This window comes from Podarcis erhardii (genome assembly GCF_964252035.2).
Source record: "Podarcis erhardii genome assembly, chromosome: 3".
Classification (NCBI taxonomy): domain Eukaryota; kingdom Metazoa; phylum Chordata; class Lepidosauria; order Squamata; family Lacertidae; genus Podarcis; species Podarcis erhardii.
The window spans coordinates 109,832,023-109,846,516 of NC_138507.1; the positions used below are offsets into that span (position 1 = coordinate 109,832,023).

At 45.7% G+C, this 14,494-nt stretch overlaps 1 protein-coding gene across 37 annotated transcripts in view; it reads right to left on the reverse strand.

The window, feature by feature from the left end:
- NRXN1 (neurexin 1) overlaps positions 1-14,494 on the reverse strand; it is a 1,006,781-nt gene that overhangs the window by 30,905 nt on the left and 961,382 nt on the right. Inside the window, exon 1 of one of the 37 annotated variants that reach the window (XM_081854488.1) lies at positions 11,584-11,834. The exons of the other annotated variants lie outside the window; for them this stretch is intronic. Within the exon in view, the coding sequence (XP_081710614.1) occupies positions 11,584-11,604 (21 nt within the window). The 5' untranslated portion in view covers positions 11,605-11,834. Of the gene's footprint in view, positions 1-11,583; positions 11,835-14,494 lie in introns of those variants that run through there. 37 annotated transcript variants of the gene reach the window in all.

Sequence of the window (14,494 nt, forward strand, 5' to 3'; positions counted from 1 at the left end):
CCCGTAAAGTAAAGGTAAAGAGACCCCTGATCGTTAGGTCCAGTCGCAGACGACTCTGGGGTTGTGGCGCTCATCTCGCTTTATTGACCGAGGGAGCCGGCGTACAGCTTCCGGGTCATGTGGCCAGCGAACCAGAGCAGCGCACGGAAACGCCGTTTACCTTCCCACCGGAGCAGTACCTATTGATCTACTTGCACTTTGACGTGCTTTCGAGCTGCTAGGTTGGCAGGAGCAGGGACTGAGCAACGGGAGCTCACCCGTCATGGGGATTCGAACCACCGACCTTCTGATCGGCAAGGTCTAGGCTCAGTGGTTTAGACCACAGCGCCACCTGCATCCCACCCCCCACCCCCCAAAAAAAATTCTGAAGCAATTTGAGAAAGAGACGGGTCACCTTAACAGGGGAAGAAAGGTTCGGGGAAAATAAAGCTCAATTCAAGGCATAGCATTAGTTAAGTCCGAAATTATTTCCTAGAGTAGAGATGGAGAAGTACAACAAGACCTGAACTGGAAGCTGGTGGTTCCAGGAGGCTGGGGGAAGAGACTGGTTATCATTGCCTTTCCAAAAGCTTGCCTTTTGCTACTGCCAGCCTCCTCCATAGTAAGGATACGGGAGCCAGCCTGGCAAAATAGGACCCCTTCCCTCTGAACTGCATTCTGGGAGTGCAGAAAGACCAGCAACAGAAACTTCCTGGTCAGATAACACCTGATTTGCTTTGCATTTAGGTGCAAATCGAATAAACAAATGAATGAAAGTAAAATAGATTGCTGCTTTTTTTTGTAATATTGAATTTATTCTATGTATGTTAGAATCGCTGCTGTTTTGTCATTTTTGGATTTACTGACATGCTCCATGCTCTTTATTTTGTACAATTGGGTTATTTCGGTGTTTCCAATGTTTGCTGTAAGCCGCTTTGGACAAAGCTCATTGTGGTGGGCTCTCACTTGTGGGGTGCCTCAGGGTTCCATCCTCTCCCCCATGCTCTTTAATATCTAGAGGAAGCCACTGGGAGAGATTATCAGGGGGTTTGGGCTGGGTATCAGTATGCAGATGACACCCAACTCTACTTCTCTTTTAAATCAGAACCAGTGAAAGCGGTGAATGTCCTGTGTGAGTGCCTGGAGGCGGTTGGAGGATGGATGGCAGCTAACAGATTGAGGTTGAATCCTGACAAAACAGAAGCACTGTTTTGGGAGAACAGGAGGTGGGTGAGGGTGGGGGTGCCCTGGTCCTGAATGGGGCAACTGTGCAGGGCAACTGTGCAACTCACAGCTGTCCATGGAAGTGCAGGTTAATTCTGTGTCCAGGGCGGCTGTCTACCAGCTCCATCTGGTACGCAGGCTGAGTCCCTACCTGCCCGCAGACTGCCTTGCCAGAGTGGTGCATGCTCTGGTTATCTCCCACTTGGACTACTGCAATGCACTCTACGTGGGGCTACCTTTGAAGGTGACCCGGAAACTGCAATTAATCCAGAATGCAGCAGCTAGACTGGCGACTGGGAGTGGCCACCAGGATCACATAACACTGGCCCTGAGAGATCTGCATTGGCTCCCAGTACGTTTCTGAGCACAACTCAAAGTGTTGGTGTTGACCAGCCCGGACACTGAGATCCAGCGCCGAGGGTCTTCTGGCAGTTCCCTCATTGCGAGAAGTGAGGTTACAGGGAACCAGACAGGGGCCTTCTTGGTAGTGGTGCCCACCCTGTGGAACACCCTCCCTTCAGATGTGAAGGAAATAAGCAACTATCCTGTTTTTAACAGACATCTGAAGGCAGCCCTGTTTAGGGAAGTTTTTAATATTTGATGCTGTATTGTTTTTAATATTCAATTGGGAGCCACCCAGAGTGGCTGGGGAAACTCAGCCAGACGGGTGGGGTATAAATTATTATTATTATTATTATTATTATTATTATTATTATTATTATTAACAACGCCATGCATCAATCAACCAGCCTCAGGCTGTGGGGTGAGGGCAGTGGTGGGGTGGGGAGGGGAACAAGGACGCAGGAATTTGCCCTCTCCCTCCCTGGCTTCACACTTTCTTTGACTATTCCATCCACCCTGGAACAGGTCCCTGATAATGACTTTCACTTGGCTGGAAGGAGAAAAAGGTAATATTGACCCACCTTTGCTTCTGGCTCCAACCGTCACTGGCAGGTTCCCCCACCCCACCCAAGATATTAGCTTAGAAGGGAACCTGACCCTTCAGCTGAAAAGGGTTTCCCACCCCCGACCTAGAGCACCATGGCTGAGGTCTTTTAACATATGAAAGGTATTTCATTCTCTTGAAGGAACATTACCATAATGAGAAAATTATCAGTATTATATTTCTTCCTTAAGTGCAGGAATTTGAGAGGGCCTCCCGCCTAGAAAACCAGCCAAGACTGCCTTCTCACTCCCCGGCCACTTAACACGTTAGGCCACAAGTGGAAATTAATGCAACTTTCTCTGTCTCTCTTTCCACCCCATCATTCTGCACTGAGGGTGGTCCAACTCCAAGGGCCTTCTGGCAGTTCCCTCCTCGCAAGACACTTCAGGGAACCAGACAGAGGGCCTTCTTGGTAGTGGTGCCCGCCCTGTGAAACGCCCTCCCATCAGATGTCAAGGAAATAAACAATGATCTGACTTTTAGAAGACACCTGAAGACAGCCCTGTTTAGGGAAGTTTTTAATGTTTGAAGTTTTATTCTATTTTTAGTCCTCTGTTGGGAAACCCAGCCAGATGGGCAGGGTATAAAATAAATTGATAATAATGATGATGATGATAATAATAATAATTACTACTACTAATAATAATTGCCATTGCCAATGAGCCATGAAATTCTGCACCCTTAACAAACTACAGTTCCCATGATTCTTGAGGGGAGAGGAGCCCTGACTACTAAAGTGCTATAAGGGTTATCTAAATAGGTGACCACACAGAGATCCTGGTGACACATTGGTTGTGCCACACGTTAAAGCAGAGAAACCAGCACATGGCGTGACAAGTGTCCTTGGGGCATCTAATGGAAACCATAATCTCATGGTATCATGGAACTGTAGAGTTGGAAGGGACTCTGAGGGCCGTCTAGTCCAACCGCAATCAACACAGGACTTTCAACTAAAGCATCCGTGACAGGTGGCCATCCAACCTCTGCTTAGAAAGCTCCAAGGAAGGGGAGTCCACCACCTTCCAAGGGAGTCTGTTCCATGGTTGAACAGCAATCTCCATCAGAAATTGCAATAAATGTGTTATAATTGCAGTCTTAAAACCTGGGACAAAACAAAAGATCCAGAGCAAGTAAACACACACACACACACAACCCTGGCTGTAAAACATCAACTGTGAGGGATATCAGAAGAAGGAGAACCTTCCAGGACAGGGCTAGAGGCTGAGAGTCACAGTGTGACCACAGACTCAGAGAGGAGTCACAGGTGGCCCCTGATACCCAGAATCAGGACAGTCCCAGTGCTGCTGGCTCTCTTTCCTCTCTAATACCCCACTTGAGGAGAGCTCTGCATACTGCTGAGCAACCAGCCAGACAGGCCCAGAAAGGGAGCCCACCACCTCGCCCCAGTCTTTGTCTGCTGGGGAGGGATCCAGAGTTGAGTCAAGAGGGGAAAGTGGTCAGTTTCAGCAAGCTGAGTCTCAAGCTGAGTAAGTCGAGCTAGAGGAACTCTTCTGTGCTGCTACTTTCTGTGAATTAAAGCTAATTGCATTTCGCGTCTCAAGCTCTTTCCTTCCCTGTGGATGACCTGCACTTGCCTGGCATCTCCTTGACATCAACTAACCTCTACCTCCTCCCCATTCCTCAAGTCATTTGGAATAAAGGGTTTTGTTTATAAAGTGTTTTTTTTTTTCTTACACACTGGGAGAAAGTGATCCAGCTGGGTGTAATTGGGGAGAATTTCATCAGAAGAGGGCCTTTGTCCTCATCAATCAAAAATGGAAAACATGCATTGGACTGGACCTTCCTCAGAGATTCTTATTTTATGGTGAAGCCCCTTGATATTTTCTAATATCCAGTAGCAATGGTTTTTCCGATGTGGCCCTTGCTGCTCATTAAAGATGCCTTGCTTATGAATCTGGGCCATGTTCCATTTCTTCGGCGGCAGCAGAAGGAAACCGTGTTAGGCTGATTAATGTGCAAAGCAGCTTTCTCTTCATCTCAGAAATCCCCTTCAGAAATCTGAGCGCTCATTTGTTTTTTCTTGGAATTGGCCCTACACCTCAGAGTTATTTAAAATGCACACGTTGCAGTGATTAATGTGTTCAAACTAAGGAAACCTAAATGGGAATTTAAAACCAAAGCGCTTGTTTTTACTCCAAATGAAAATGAGCCTTGGAATTATGTCAGAAGGGTGAAAATAATAGCATTATTTAAGAGAGAGCATGGAGTGGTTTGGATGTGATGCTAAAACATAGTCTAGCATTACAGGAATGATCCAAGTTGAGCTTAAAGCAGGCATAGGTAAACTCGACACCCCAGATGTTTTGGGACTACAACTCCCATCATCCCTAGCTAACAGGACCAGTGGTCAGAGTTGATGGGAGTTGTAGTCCCAAAACATCTGGAGGGCCAAGTGTGCCTATGCGTGGCCTAAGGCTTGTATGTTCTTCCTTTCCCTGCCATGCTCTGGTATGGACAGTGCTATTTTTCTAGAAAAAGAGGTGCCAGAACTCACCATGAACATCTCCCTAGTTCTATTATAAGGGAACTGGCACCCACTTGAGAGTTGCTGGAACTTAGTTCCAGAAAGTTCCCACTGAAAAAAAAAGCTCTGGGTATGGGCATGAGGAAGCTTCTGCTTCCAGCCTAGATTAACCACGCCTTACTGTGTCATCATCTAGACAGCATCTTAAAAAGCAGAGACATCACCTTGCCAACAAAGGTCCATATAGTTAAAGCTATGGTTTTCCCAGTAGTGATGTATGGAAGTGAAAGCTGGACCTTAAAGATGGCTGATCGCCGAAGAATTGATGCATTTGAATTATGGTGTTGGAGGAGACTCTTGAGAGTCCCATGGACTGCAAGAAGATCAAACACATCCATTCTGAAGGAAATCAGCCCTGAGTGCTCACTGGAAGGACAGATTGTGAAGCTGAGGCTCCAATACTTTGGCCACCTCATGAGAAGAGAAGACTCCCTGGAAAAGACCCTGATGTTGGGAAAGATGGAGGGCACAAGGAGAAGGGGACAACGGAGGACGAGATGGTTGGACAGTGTTCTTGAAGCTACCAACATGAGTTTGACTAAACTGTGGGAGGCAGTGGAAGACAGGAATGCCTGGCGTGCTCTGGTCCATGGGGTCACGAAGAGTCGGACACGACTAAACGACTAAACAAACAAAACTGTGTCATCTGAACCTAACTGCTTTTGCTTAATCTAAACTGTGGTTTGCTGAAGTAGAGCAAACTCCAAACTATAGTTTAAGAAGCTGGCTTGTTTCAACAAACCATGCTTAGTGTTAACCACATGTTAGGGTTTGGATGTAATGGAAGACTGTGGTTAATCTAAAGGAAAAGCTTCAGATCTCTTCCTTGTGGTTGAGTCCGGGGAGGGAAAAGGAGAAAGTGTGCAAGCCTGAGGCCCACTGCAGCTCTTCCTTGTAACACTAAACGATGGTTTATCACTCCATGACAACTTTCCTGATGTCTACCAGGTTCTTTCCACTTTCCACATAGAAATGGTAGACAATACTGAGCTAGATGGATCACTGGTCTGATTGTGCATACAACATCTTCCTGTGTTTCTTATTACACGATAATGGGCACCTCCAAAGTAGCACCTCTAGCATTGCCAAAGCTCCACAACAGTTATCTTCATCAATACTCCCATGGTTTCCTTTTTCCTTTGTTTGGAAGTGTGGGAGAAAGGAATGAGGAAGGAAAAAGGAAAGGTGAGGATGAAGTCAAGAACTTCACGACATTGCATCTACAATTTCCCAAACACCCACTTTGCGAAGGGTGTAATTCGCGTATCATTCTGACACTTGCTAGCAATTTCCCCATTGATTTTGATAGCTCTGAACGGTGCCTATTTAATAAAAACTGATCGATGGCCGGTCTGCTGTACGTATTGAGCCATATACTTAGAAACATTTGTACACAGGGAGTGTTTGGTGCCCATTCATTTGGCATGCGCAATTCCCATTAAAGTTAATGGGAATTAGGCACACATGCACTGAAATGGAGGCTGCCTTTAATTGCTTCCCAATTAGAAGCACAAGCTTCATTAGGCCTACTGCTTTGGTAAAACACATATTTGATGAAACAGCTTCTGCTGCTGGAAAGTTTTCATCCAGGTGTTAGTGTAATCAGGATTTTATTTCATCCGAACAGCTCTCCTCTTTCAATTCTTTTTTTTAAAAACAACAACAACAACAAAGAATTAAGCTGCATTTCAAATTGGTTATTTGGAAAGCTAATTTGAGGTCCTACTTAGCTAAAATCTGTTCCATATGACCTTTGCAGTGAAACAGTTTTGCCCCTAGAAGCATGCTACAAGACCACAATAGGTTCTAAGCCTCCTTGGTGGGGAAAATAACTTTGTGTCAATCCATCTCCAATCAGCTCTAGGCAATATAGTTGATCAGGGCCGGCCCATAAATGAGGCAAGGTGAGGCAATTGCCTTATGTGGCAGGATCCACAGGGGATCCTTATGTAGATCTTTATTCCCCCTTGTTCCTGTTGTAGATCTCCACTCACCCCTTCTTCCCTGGCGGGGAGGGTGGCACCATTTTGTGGTTTGCCTCAGGCGGCAAAATGTATTGGGCCAGCCCTGTGATGGGAGTCCAACATATCAGAGTCAGTATGGTGTTAGTGGTTTGAGTGCTGGACTGGCATACAGGAGACCAGCGTTCAAATTCTCACTCAGCCACGAAGCTTGACTTTGGGCTGTTCCTCAGCTCTTAGCCTAACTCTCTTCATAAGGTCATTGGGGAGGGGGAAGACATGTGCATGTCACCTTAATCTCCCTAGAGGAAAAGCAATAAATTAAAATAACTGCAAACTGCAAACATCTGGAGAGTCACAGGTGTTAGAATTCCTGCTCCGTGATTGCAGTCATGGGATTTTTGTCTATCACATGACGGTGTATGTTTTGACTCCACAGAGTGGGAAATGACGGAGACAGGATGTTTGGGTTACTGTATTCCGTGAAGTGGGACTATTGTCCTTTGTCCTTTTTCTCTTTGCTGTCTGATGCTAGAGAGAGAGGGAGCCATGTTGCAGTGCTCCGTGTGTGTTTATATGTAGATAAAGTAGATTAGCCAAAATACTGAGTTGCTGAGGTCTGTTACGCAAACTGCGAAGACTCTGCGTATCCCTAAGTGTGCCAATGTCTGTTGGCAACGGTCTCTGTGATGTTTGGGCTGAAGAAAGCTTTTGAAGCTCCCAAACAATTGACCAGGAGGAAGAGAACAGGCCAGTCGGGCATGTGTCTCTGCCAGGGTCCTACTCAAGTGTAGGATGAGCTCCTGACATCCCCATCCCCGTGAAATGCCATTTCCCCACTAATTAAGTAACTGCTAGAAAATGAATTCCAAAAAAAAAAGGCTACCTGTCTTCCATGGGGTGCATTTTCCCTCCCACAAAGTATTGCTTTTTCCTTTCTCTCACTCTTGCAACAGGGCAACTGTGCTCCTAATGAACGGGGCAATTTGGCTCTGTTTCCCCCAAAGAATTCTGGAAACCATTGCTTGCCATAGAGCTGTTAGACAGTGGAATGGAATCTCTTGAGAGCTTGTGGACCCTCCTTTGTTTAAAAGTAGACGTTAGATAGCCACCTGTCATGGGTGCTTTAGTTGAGATTCCTGCATTGCAGAAGGTTGGACTAGATCACCCTTGGGGTCCCTTCCAGCACTATAATTCTATGCTTCTACACGGAGAATTGTTAGGAGACTCCTGCTATCACCCTTGCAGGACTACAACTCCCAGGGTTCCCAGGGAAGAGGGATTTAGCACTTGTGCTCGGATGTGCTCATTGTGTCTTTGGCCAATTAAAATCAGATTCTCCATAAAAAGAAAATTCAGTTTGAACAACAATATTTTTGTGAATCTGTTTTTGTTTTGTTTTTGTTGTTCCCTCCTTCCCTCCCTCCCTCCTTCCCTCCCTCCCTCCCTCCCTCCCTCCCCCCTCTCTCTCTCTCTCTCTCTCTCTCTCTCTCTCACACACACACACACACACACACACACGTGAACAAAGACAAAAAGCAATTCTTTGGCTTCTAACTGTATCACTACACCGGATTTCAACATGGGTATGCATCTTGTTTCAATAATTGAAAGGAACTGCAGGTGTGAACCTGAGGGGGAAAGACCTTGGAAATTCTTACAATGTTGCTATAGCAATAGCTTAGGAAAATATCTCTGATCTTCATTGTAGCTCTCAAGTATGTAGCTGAGTACAAGCATGGAGGTGCCCTATCACTGGCTACACAATGTCTGCAGCTTACTACACGGAGATAAGGCTTGCAAATTACTGCTGCTATAACTTAAGGCTTCGGATAGCTGGTGATGGAACAAAATAATAATAATAATAATAAATTCAATTTATTTTGCTGAAATTCCTTAACGCTACGCTGCTTTTTTTTCTCTCGACCAGGGCTTTCGATGACCCCATTTATTGCTGCATTAAAAGGAAAGGGGGGCTGCTTAAAAAGCTAGCAAACCATTTTATTTTTATTCTTCTTGGCTTTATTATGCATAGCTAACAAATGGCATGGAAAACGCTACCTCCGCTGAAAACGATAGGAACGTCAAAGCAAAAATAGAAAACATACCAGTAGCTCCTGTTGTGGTGGAGCAGTGCCACCCTTCTGATATTGGCATCGATGTAGCTTATCTGGGTGGCACTGGAATGAGGCAGTAAGGATGGGACTGGGGAGCAGGGGAGCTGGACTGGCTCTACCAGTGTGTCCCAGGCAGCTCCAAGCTTGCGACCCAACTGGCTCCACCCTAGTGCCATCCAGATATGGTGCATCAATGCTGGGAGGACAGCTCTGCCCCAACACAGGAGGCACCACTGAAATAGAGGGCATAAAAACACAAGAAGAACCTGCTGGACCAAGACAATGACCATCTTGACCGGCATCCTGTTGGCCAACCACATGCACTTGGGATGGACATGGTAAAGGACCCCTGGATGGTTAAGTCCAGTCAAAGGCGACTATGGGGTTTTGGTGCTCATCTCGCTTTCAGGACGAGGGAGCCGGCGTTTGTCCACAGACAGCTTTCCAGGTCACGTGGCCAGCAGGACTAAACCACTTCCAGTGCAACAGGACACCGGGACGGAAACCAGAATGCACAGACACACCATTTACCTTCCTGCTGGAGCGGTACCTATTTATCTACTCACACTAGTGTGTTTTCAAACTGCTAGGTTGGCAGGAGCTGGGACAGAGCAACCGGAGCTCACCTCGTTGTGGGGATTCAAACCGCCAATATTCCGATCTGCAAGCCCAAGAGGCTCAGTGGTTTAGACCACAGCGCCACCCGCGTCCCAAGCTGGACATGAGCACATCAGCAATCTCACTACCTGCAGATTCCAGCAACTGGCATTGAGAAGCATAAAGAAGCATTCTGGAAGGTAACCGAGATCCTTGATACTTAGGGGTTCTTGAGTAGGGATGTCAAGGAATTCTGACAGAATGGGAAACAGGGGAGGAAAATAATGTCCACTTGTGCTCCCCAGTAACTGGTATTCAGAGGCATATTGTCTCCAATAGTGGAGGCAAAACACAACCATCATGACTTAGTTACCACTGATATCCTCCATGATTTTGTCTGATCTTCTTCTAAAGCCATCCAAGTTGGTGGCCATCACTACATCTTCTGGGAGCAAATTTCATAGTGTAGCTATGCATGTTAAGTATTTCCTTTTGCGTGTCCTGAATCCTCTTATTCCACAAGAACAGGCATGGCTTTCGCCAGTGCTGAGGACAGCAGCATTGAAGTTTGCTGCAGAAGGATCCATTGGAGTGACAAAGCATCCCAGATGAAGCTGCGGGAGAGCCACACTGGCTCTGCATTGGCTTACTGATATACCAAAAAGTAGCACTCTAACATTCACTTCGCTGCATCAACGGCTTCTCCACCTGACAGCCTCTGTGTATTTGTGGCATGCCCCAACAGCCTCCGTGCCAACAATGGAAATGTTGCCGTTCTTTTCTTTGTGCCTTTCAAAGCTTCTTCAGTGGCAATGCTTGAAGTAATTGCACGGGATGCAACATAATTATTCATGCAAATTGCCTTTCAGAGATTTCAAAACCTATTTCATTAAATGTGTATGAGCGGAGCAGAATGGCTTATTAGCACACACAAACTGGCGGTCTTCAAATATGCTAACCAATTTGCACTGTGTTTCTAGGTGGAATGGAATAGCATATTTTGAGTGGATTACTGGGCTAATCAGAGTTAATCCATCCTAGATGGGGAGCAGCTATCCTTTGGCAGCCTTTGAGCAAAAACCCCAAAGTACAGCTGTTGAACATCCCCAATGCATTTCATGTTAGCTTTCGTGATATCATTGCAACCTTCCTCTACAACATCTTTCATTTCTAACAGGGTTTCCCAAACCATAAAGGTCCATAAACACCAACAACTGGGAAACACTGGCCTGCGAGTGCTCCAATTGGGAGAACAGCCTTTACCAAAGGTGTCATGGGCTTTGAAGACGCTCAAACTCAGGACGAAAGGGAGAAATGTGCCAAGAGGAAGGCACGCTTGGCAAACCCTTGCTGTGATCACCTCTCACCTGGAAACCTATGTCCCCACTGTGGAAGGACGTGTGGATCCAGAATTGGCCTCCACAGTCACTTATAGACTCACTGTTAAAACTGTGTTTATGGAAGACCATCTTACTTGGCTATGAGTGATCACTAAAGAAGAAGATCAGGCAAGCAATGTGAGGGCATTACAAGAACATAAGAAGAGTCTGCTGGATCAGGCCAATGGCCCACTTCTTCCAACATCCTGCTCTCACAGTGGTCAACCAGAAGACTACAGGAAACCAGCAAGCAGGATTCAAGCACAAGAGCACTCTCCCCTCTAGTCCAGCCAATCTGTTCTCCCAGTGGCTGCCCAGATTCCTGTGGGAAACCCTCTGAGAAGGACCAGAATACGCTCTCTTCCTGTGGTTCCCAGTGGCTGTTATTCAGAGGCATTGCTGCCTCTGACCAAAAGACAGCAGCTGCCCCATTATAGGCATCAAGCAGCGTAGCAAATGTTTTCCAAAAGATGCATTCCAAGCGGATCAGCTTGGGAAGCTTTTATATGATTATGCTAATAATTAAACCTTCCGCTGAATGTATCGATTTGGTACTTTAGAAAGGCGGCCGCCGTGCACATCCGTCAAAGCGCCGAGGATCTTGAATGCAAATAGGGAAGCCGGGCAAAAGCGCCGTGTCTCTCTGCACATCCCAAATCTGAAAAGCTGCGGAGGGAGCCTCAAAGATACGATTACGATTTGCGCATGCTGGAGTGGCAAGCGTAGGTTTCTCACCAAATCACTTCCAATTACGTGAAGCACTTGTGGCTTACGTCCCTTTATTAAGTGTGTACTGTAAGTAGCAATAAGGATAATTTCCCTGCATTTTACTTACCATAAATCTGACCTTAGTCATAACAGCCCGGAACACCTGACGTCAGTACATGAGCGGCAATGGATTTGGTTGGCTCAGAGTTTACGTTGAAGAATCCAAATATTATTCTTAACTTACGACCTGCTCCTCTCAGCCAGAGATAAAGCCCATTTAAATCCCACATCATTCGAACACAAGAAGGTTTAGCAGTTGCTCAACTGCCTTCCTGAAATCAATGAGACTTAAAAGTGCTGAACTTTGGCTGGATCAAGTCTATTCTTTTGATCAGTGGCTAAACAGCAGGTGGGGGGAATCTCTGCCCCTCCAGATTTTACTGAACTGCAACTCCCCTCACCCCTTGACCATCGACCATGTTTGCAAGGGCTTATGGGAGTTGTAGCTCAGCAGTGTCTAGAGGTACAAATGTTGCCCACCCTGCTATATGACACCCTGCTTTTGAATCTTGAAGCGTATCTTGCAAAACGTGTCCCTTCTGCTTCGAACGGCAGGGAATTTTAAGGAGGCACAGTCCAAAATGGAGGGAAATGTCATTCAGTGTGCTTTTTGCACCCCATCCGATTCTTCCAAACATGCATGTGAATCAGAAGGAAACTCTCTGTGTGCAAAAAATGCACACCTGCACATTTACATTGTGCACACACACATATATAATATAAAAATGCATACAAAATGCATATTTTATAGGAAAATGCATATTAGAAAAATGCATATTTATAGAAAAAGCATTGGAAAATGCATTTTCATTTTTTACTGTTTCCATCAAATGAATCAAAAGCATTGGAAAATGTATATTTTACTGCATGCGAAATGTATTAAATTTAATTTTAGACTTTCATACCTTTTCAAAAACAGAAAAAAGAGAAAAATCACCAGAAAAGAAGAGAAATTAGGCTGCTCAGTGTGTTCCTAACCCAAAACATATTGCTTTAACACAAGCAATAGGAGAGGATTCTCCACCATACCTGAGGACAACTGGCTAGCTAAGGGAGTGTAGGGCAGGCCTTGTGGCATCTCACTGCCATTCCCCACCTCCCAGCATCTGCTGTCTGAAGGAGCTGACTCACTTCGCCTAACAGTAGGGCCGGCCCTATCCTTCATCAGCAATGCCAGGGCAGTTCACAACAACACTATGCAAAACAAACACATCTCCAATGAAGTCAGCATACTAAAATAGAATAATATACATTGTAATCCACAATAGACAGGCTGTGTACTACCCAGACTCAGCATTAACAGCCCACAAATTATCATCTCTGACAAACGTCCCATCTGCCCGCTGAACAGGCAGCATGACAGAAAAAGAAAGAAGGAGAGCCAATAATTCAATTTAAATGCACCTGGAGGTGTAAGGAGGGTGAATATTTGGTTCAGCCTACATTGCTCAAGATTTTCTTTATGCAATGAAGCAATCTTAATTGAGATTTTACATATGTTTGCTTCAGTTCAGCAGAGTGTGTGTGTGGGGGGGGGGTGAAATGTGGCTGAGAAGCAGGGAGAAAAGTTCCAATGCTAATTAAAAATGGTTACCATTTAGGTGTTGGAAACAATAACCTGTCATGGACCTATCAGCGTGAATTCTCCCACAAAGCTTTGCTTGGTTTCACAGATAAACCTGTTGTTCTGTACTATCCCATGACACCAATTAAAAAATTAATTTGCTCTAAGAAGCAGCCGTACCTGCTGAACAGGATAATGGCTTGATATTCAAACCTTTTTGTTCCACGCTCAGCGTGCTATAAAAGAAGGCTGGCTTCTTTAATGTTAGTTCCTGGAGTGCTGGGTGGAGAGCTGTCCTCAGCCTTTCACAGCTGCTTGCCCAAGATTTATGATTATGCTGCCTGAGATTAAGTCGGGAGACTGACTCAAAGCCAGTTATGAAGCAGATGTTCACAACTGGCTGTGGATCCTAGAGATGCGACTGTCATTTATCTGAGGCAAACCACAGCCCTGATCGCACATGGAGGGATTGCGGAGAAAAGCACATTGTTGGAACTATGGAATTCGCAAGCACAAGTTCTGGGAATGGTCGCCAACGGATGACTTTAAGCTGCCGGGGATAGTGTGGCAGGGCTGTGCCACTCACCCAACATCTAGCCAGCTCAGCAGGATGGTCAATCTGGAAACAGTGGCTCATGTTCTCCTGTCCTGTCCCCTTTATAAAGATCTGAGGAATGAGATCATCACCCCACACTTACTTACCATCCCAGGCCGCCCATCTGCGGCCACATTGCTTTCTTTTATCAGATCAAAATGATCAGACAACAGCAAAGGTTGCTAGGTTTATCGAGGGTGCAATGAGATTAAGGGCCACTATCTGAACAATAATCTTGGTCATTTGATTGCCCTTTTTACCCATTGTCTTTTTAATTGCATATATTGCTTGTTTTATGTTGCTATGGCCATTGGCTAATGCAAATAAAGTTTATCTATCTATATGTCAGCAGGATGGAGAAGGGGAGAAACACGGTTGTGGCAAAGCTGGTGTGGTGCAAATGTGATGGCAGGAACAATCCTGCGTGTTTGTAACACCCCAACCTCACCACCACCAGACTCCTCCCTGCTCTCTATCCCAGTGTGTTGCATAAATTCAGCTTGATGCTGTTCTGGTGTGTCCACCACCCTGTCCAGTACATCACTGGTGACCAATGTACTATCTCCGGTTGTGCACATGGTCTGCCTGCAGGTTTCCCATAGACATCACGTTGGCTAGTGTTCATTACAGGATGCTGGACTGGATGGGCCTTTGGTCTGATCCAGCAGAGGTCCTACTTATGCTCTTATGATGAGCCATCAAAGAAATGCATGTATGTGTGTGAATCAGGAGTTTCTCTCCAATCTGCCATATAGGCTCTGGAGGAATAAGCCCCTTGAAGGGTCTAATGCACGTGCTCCATTCAAATCAGACTTTTGG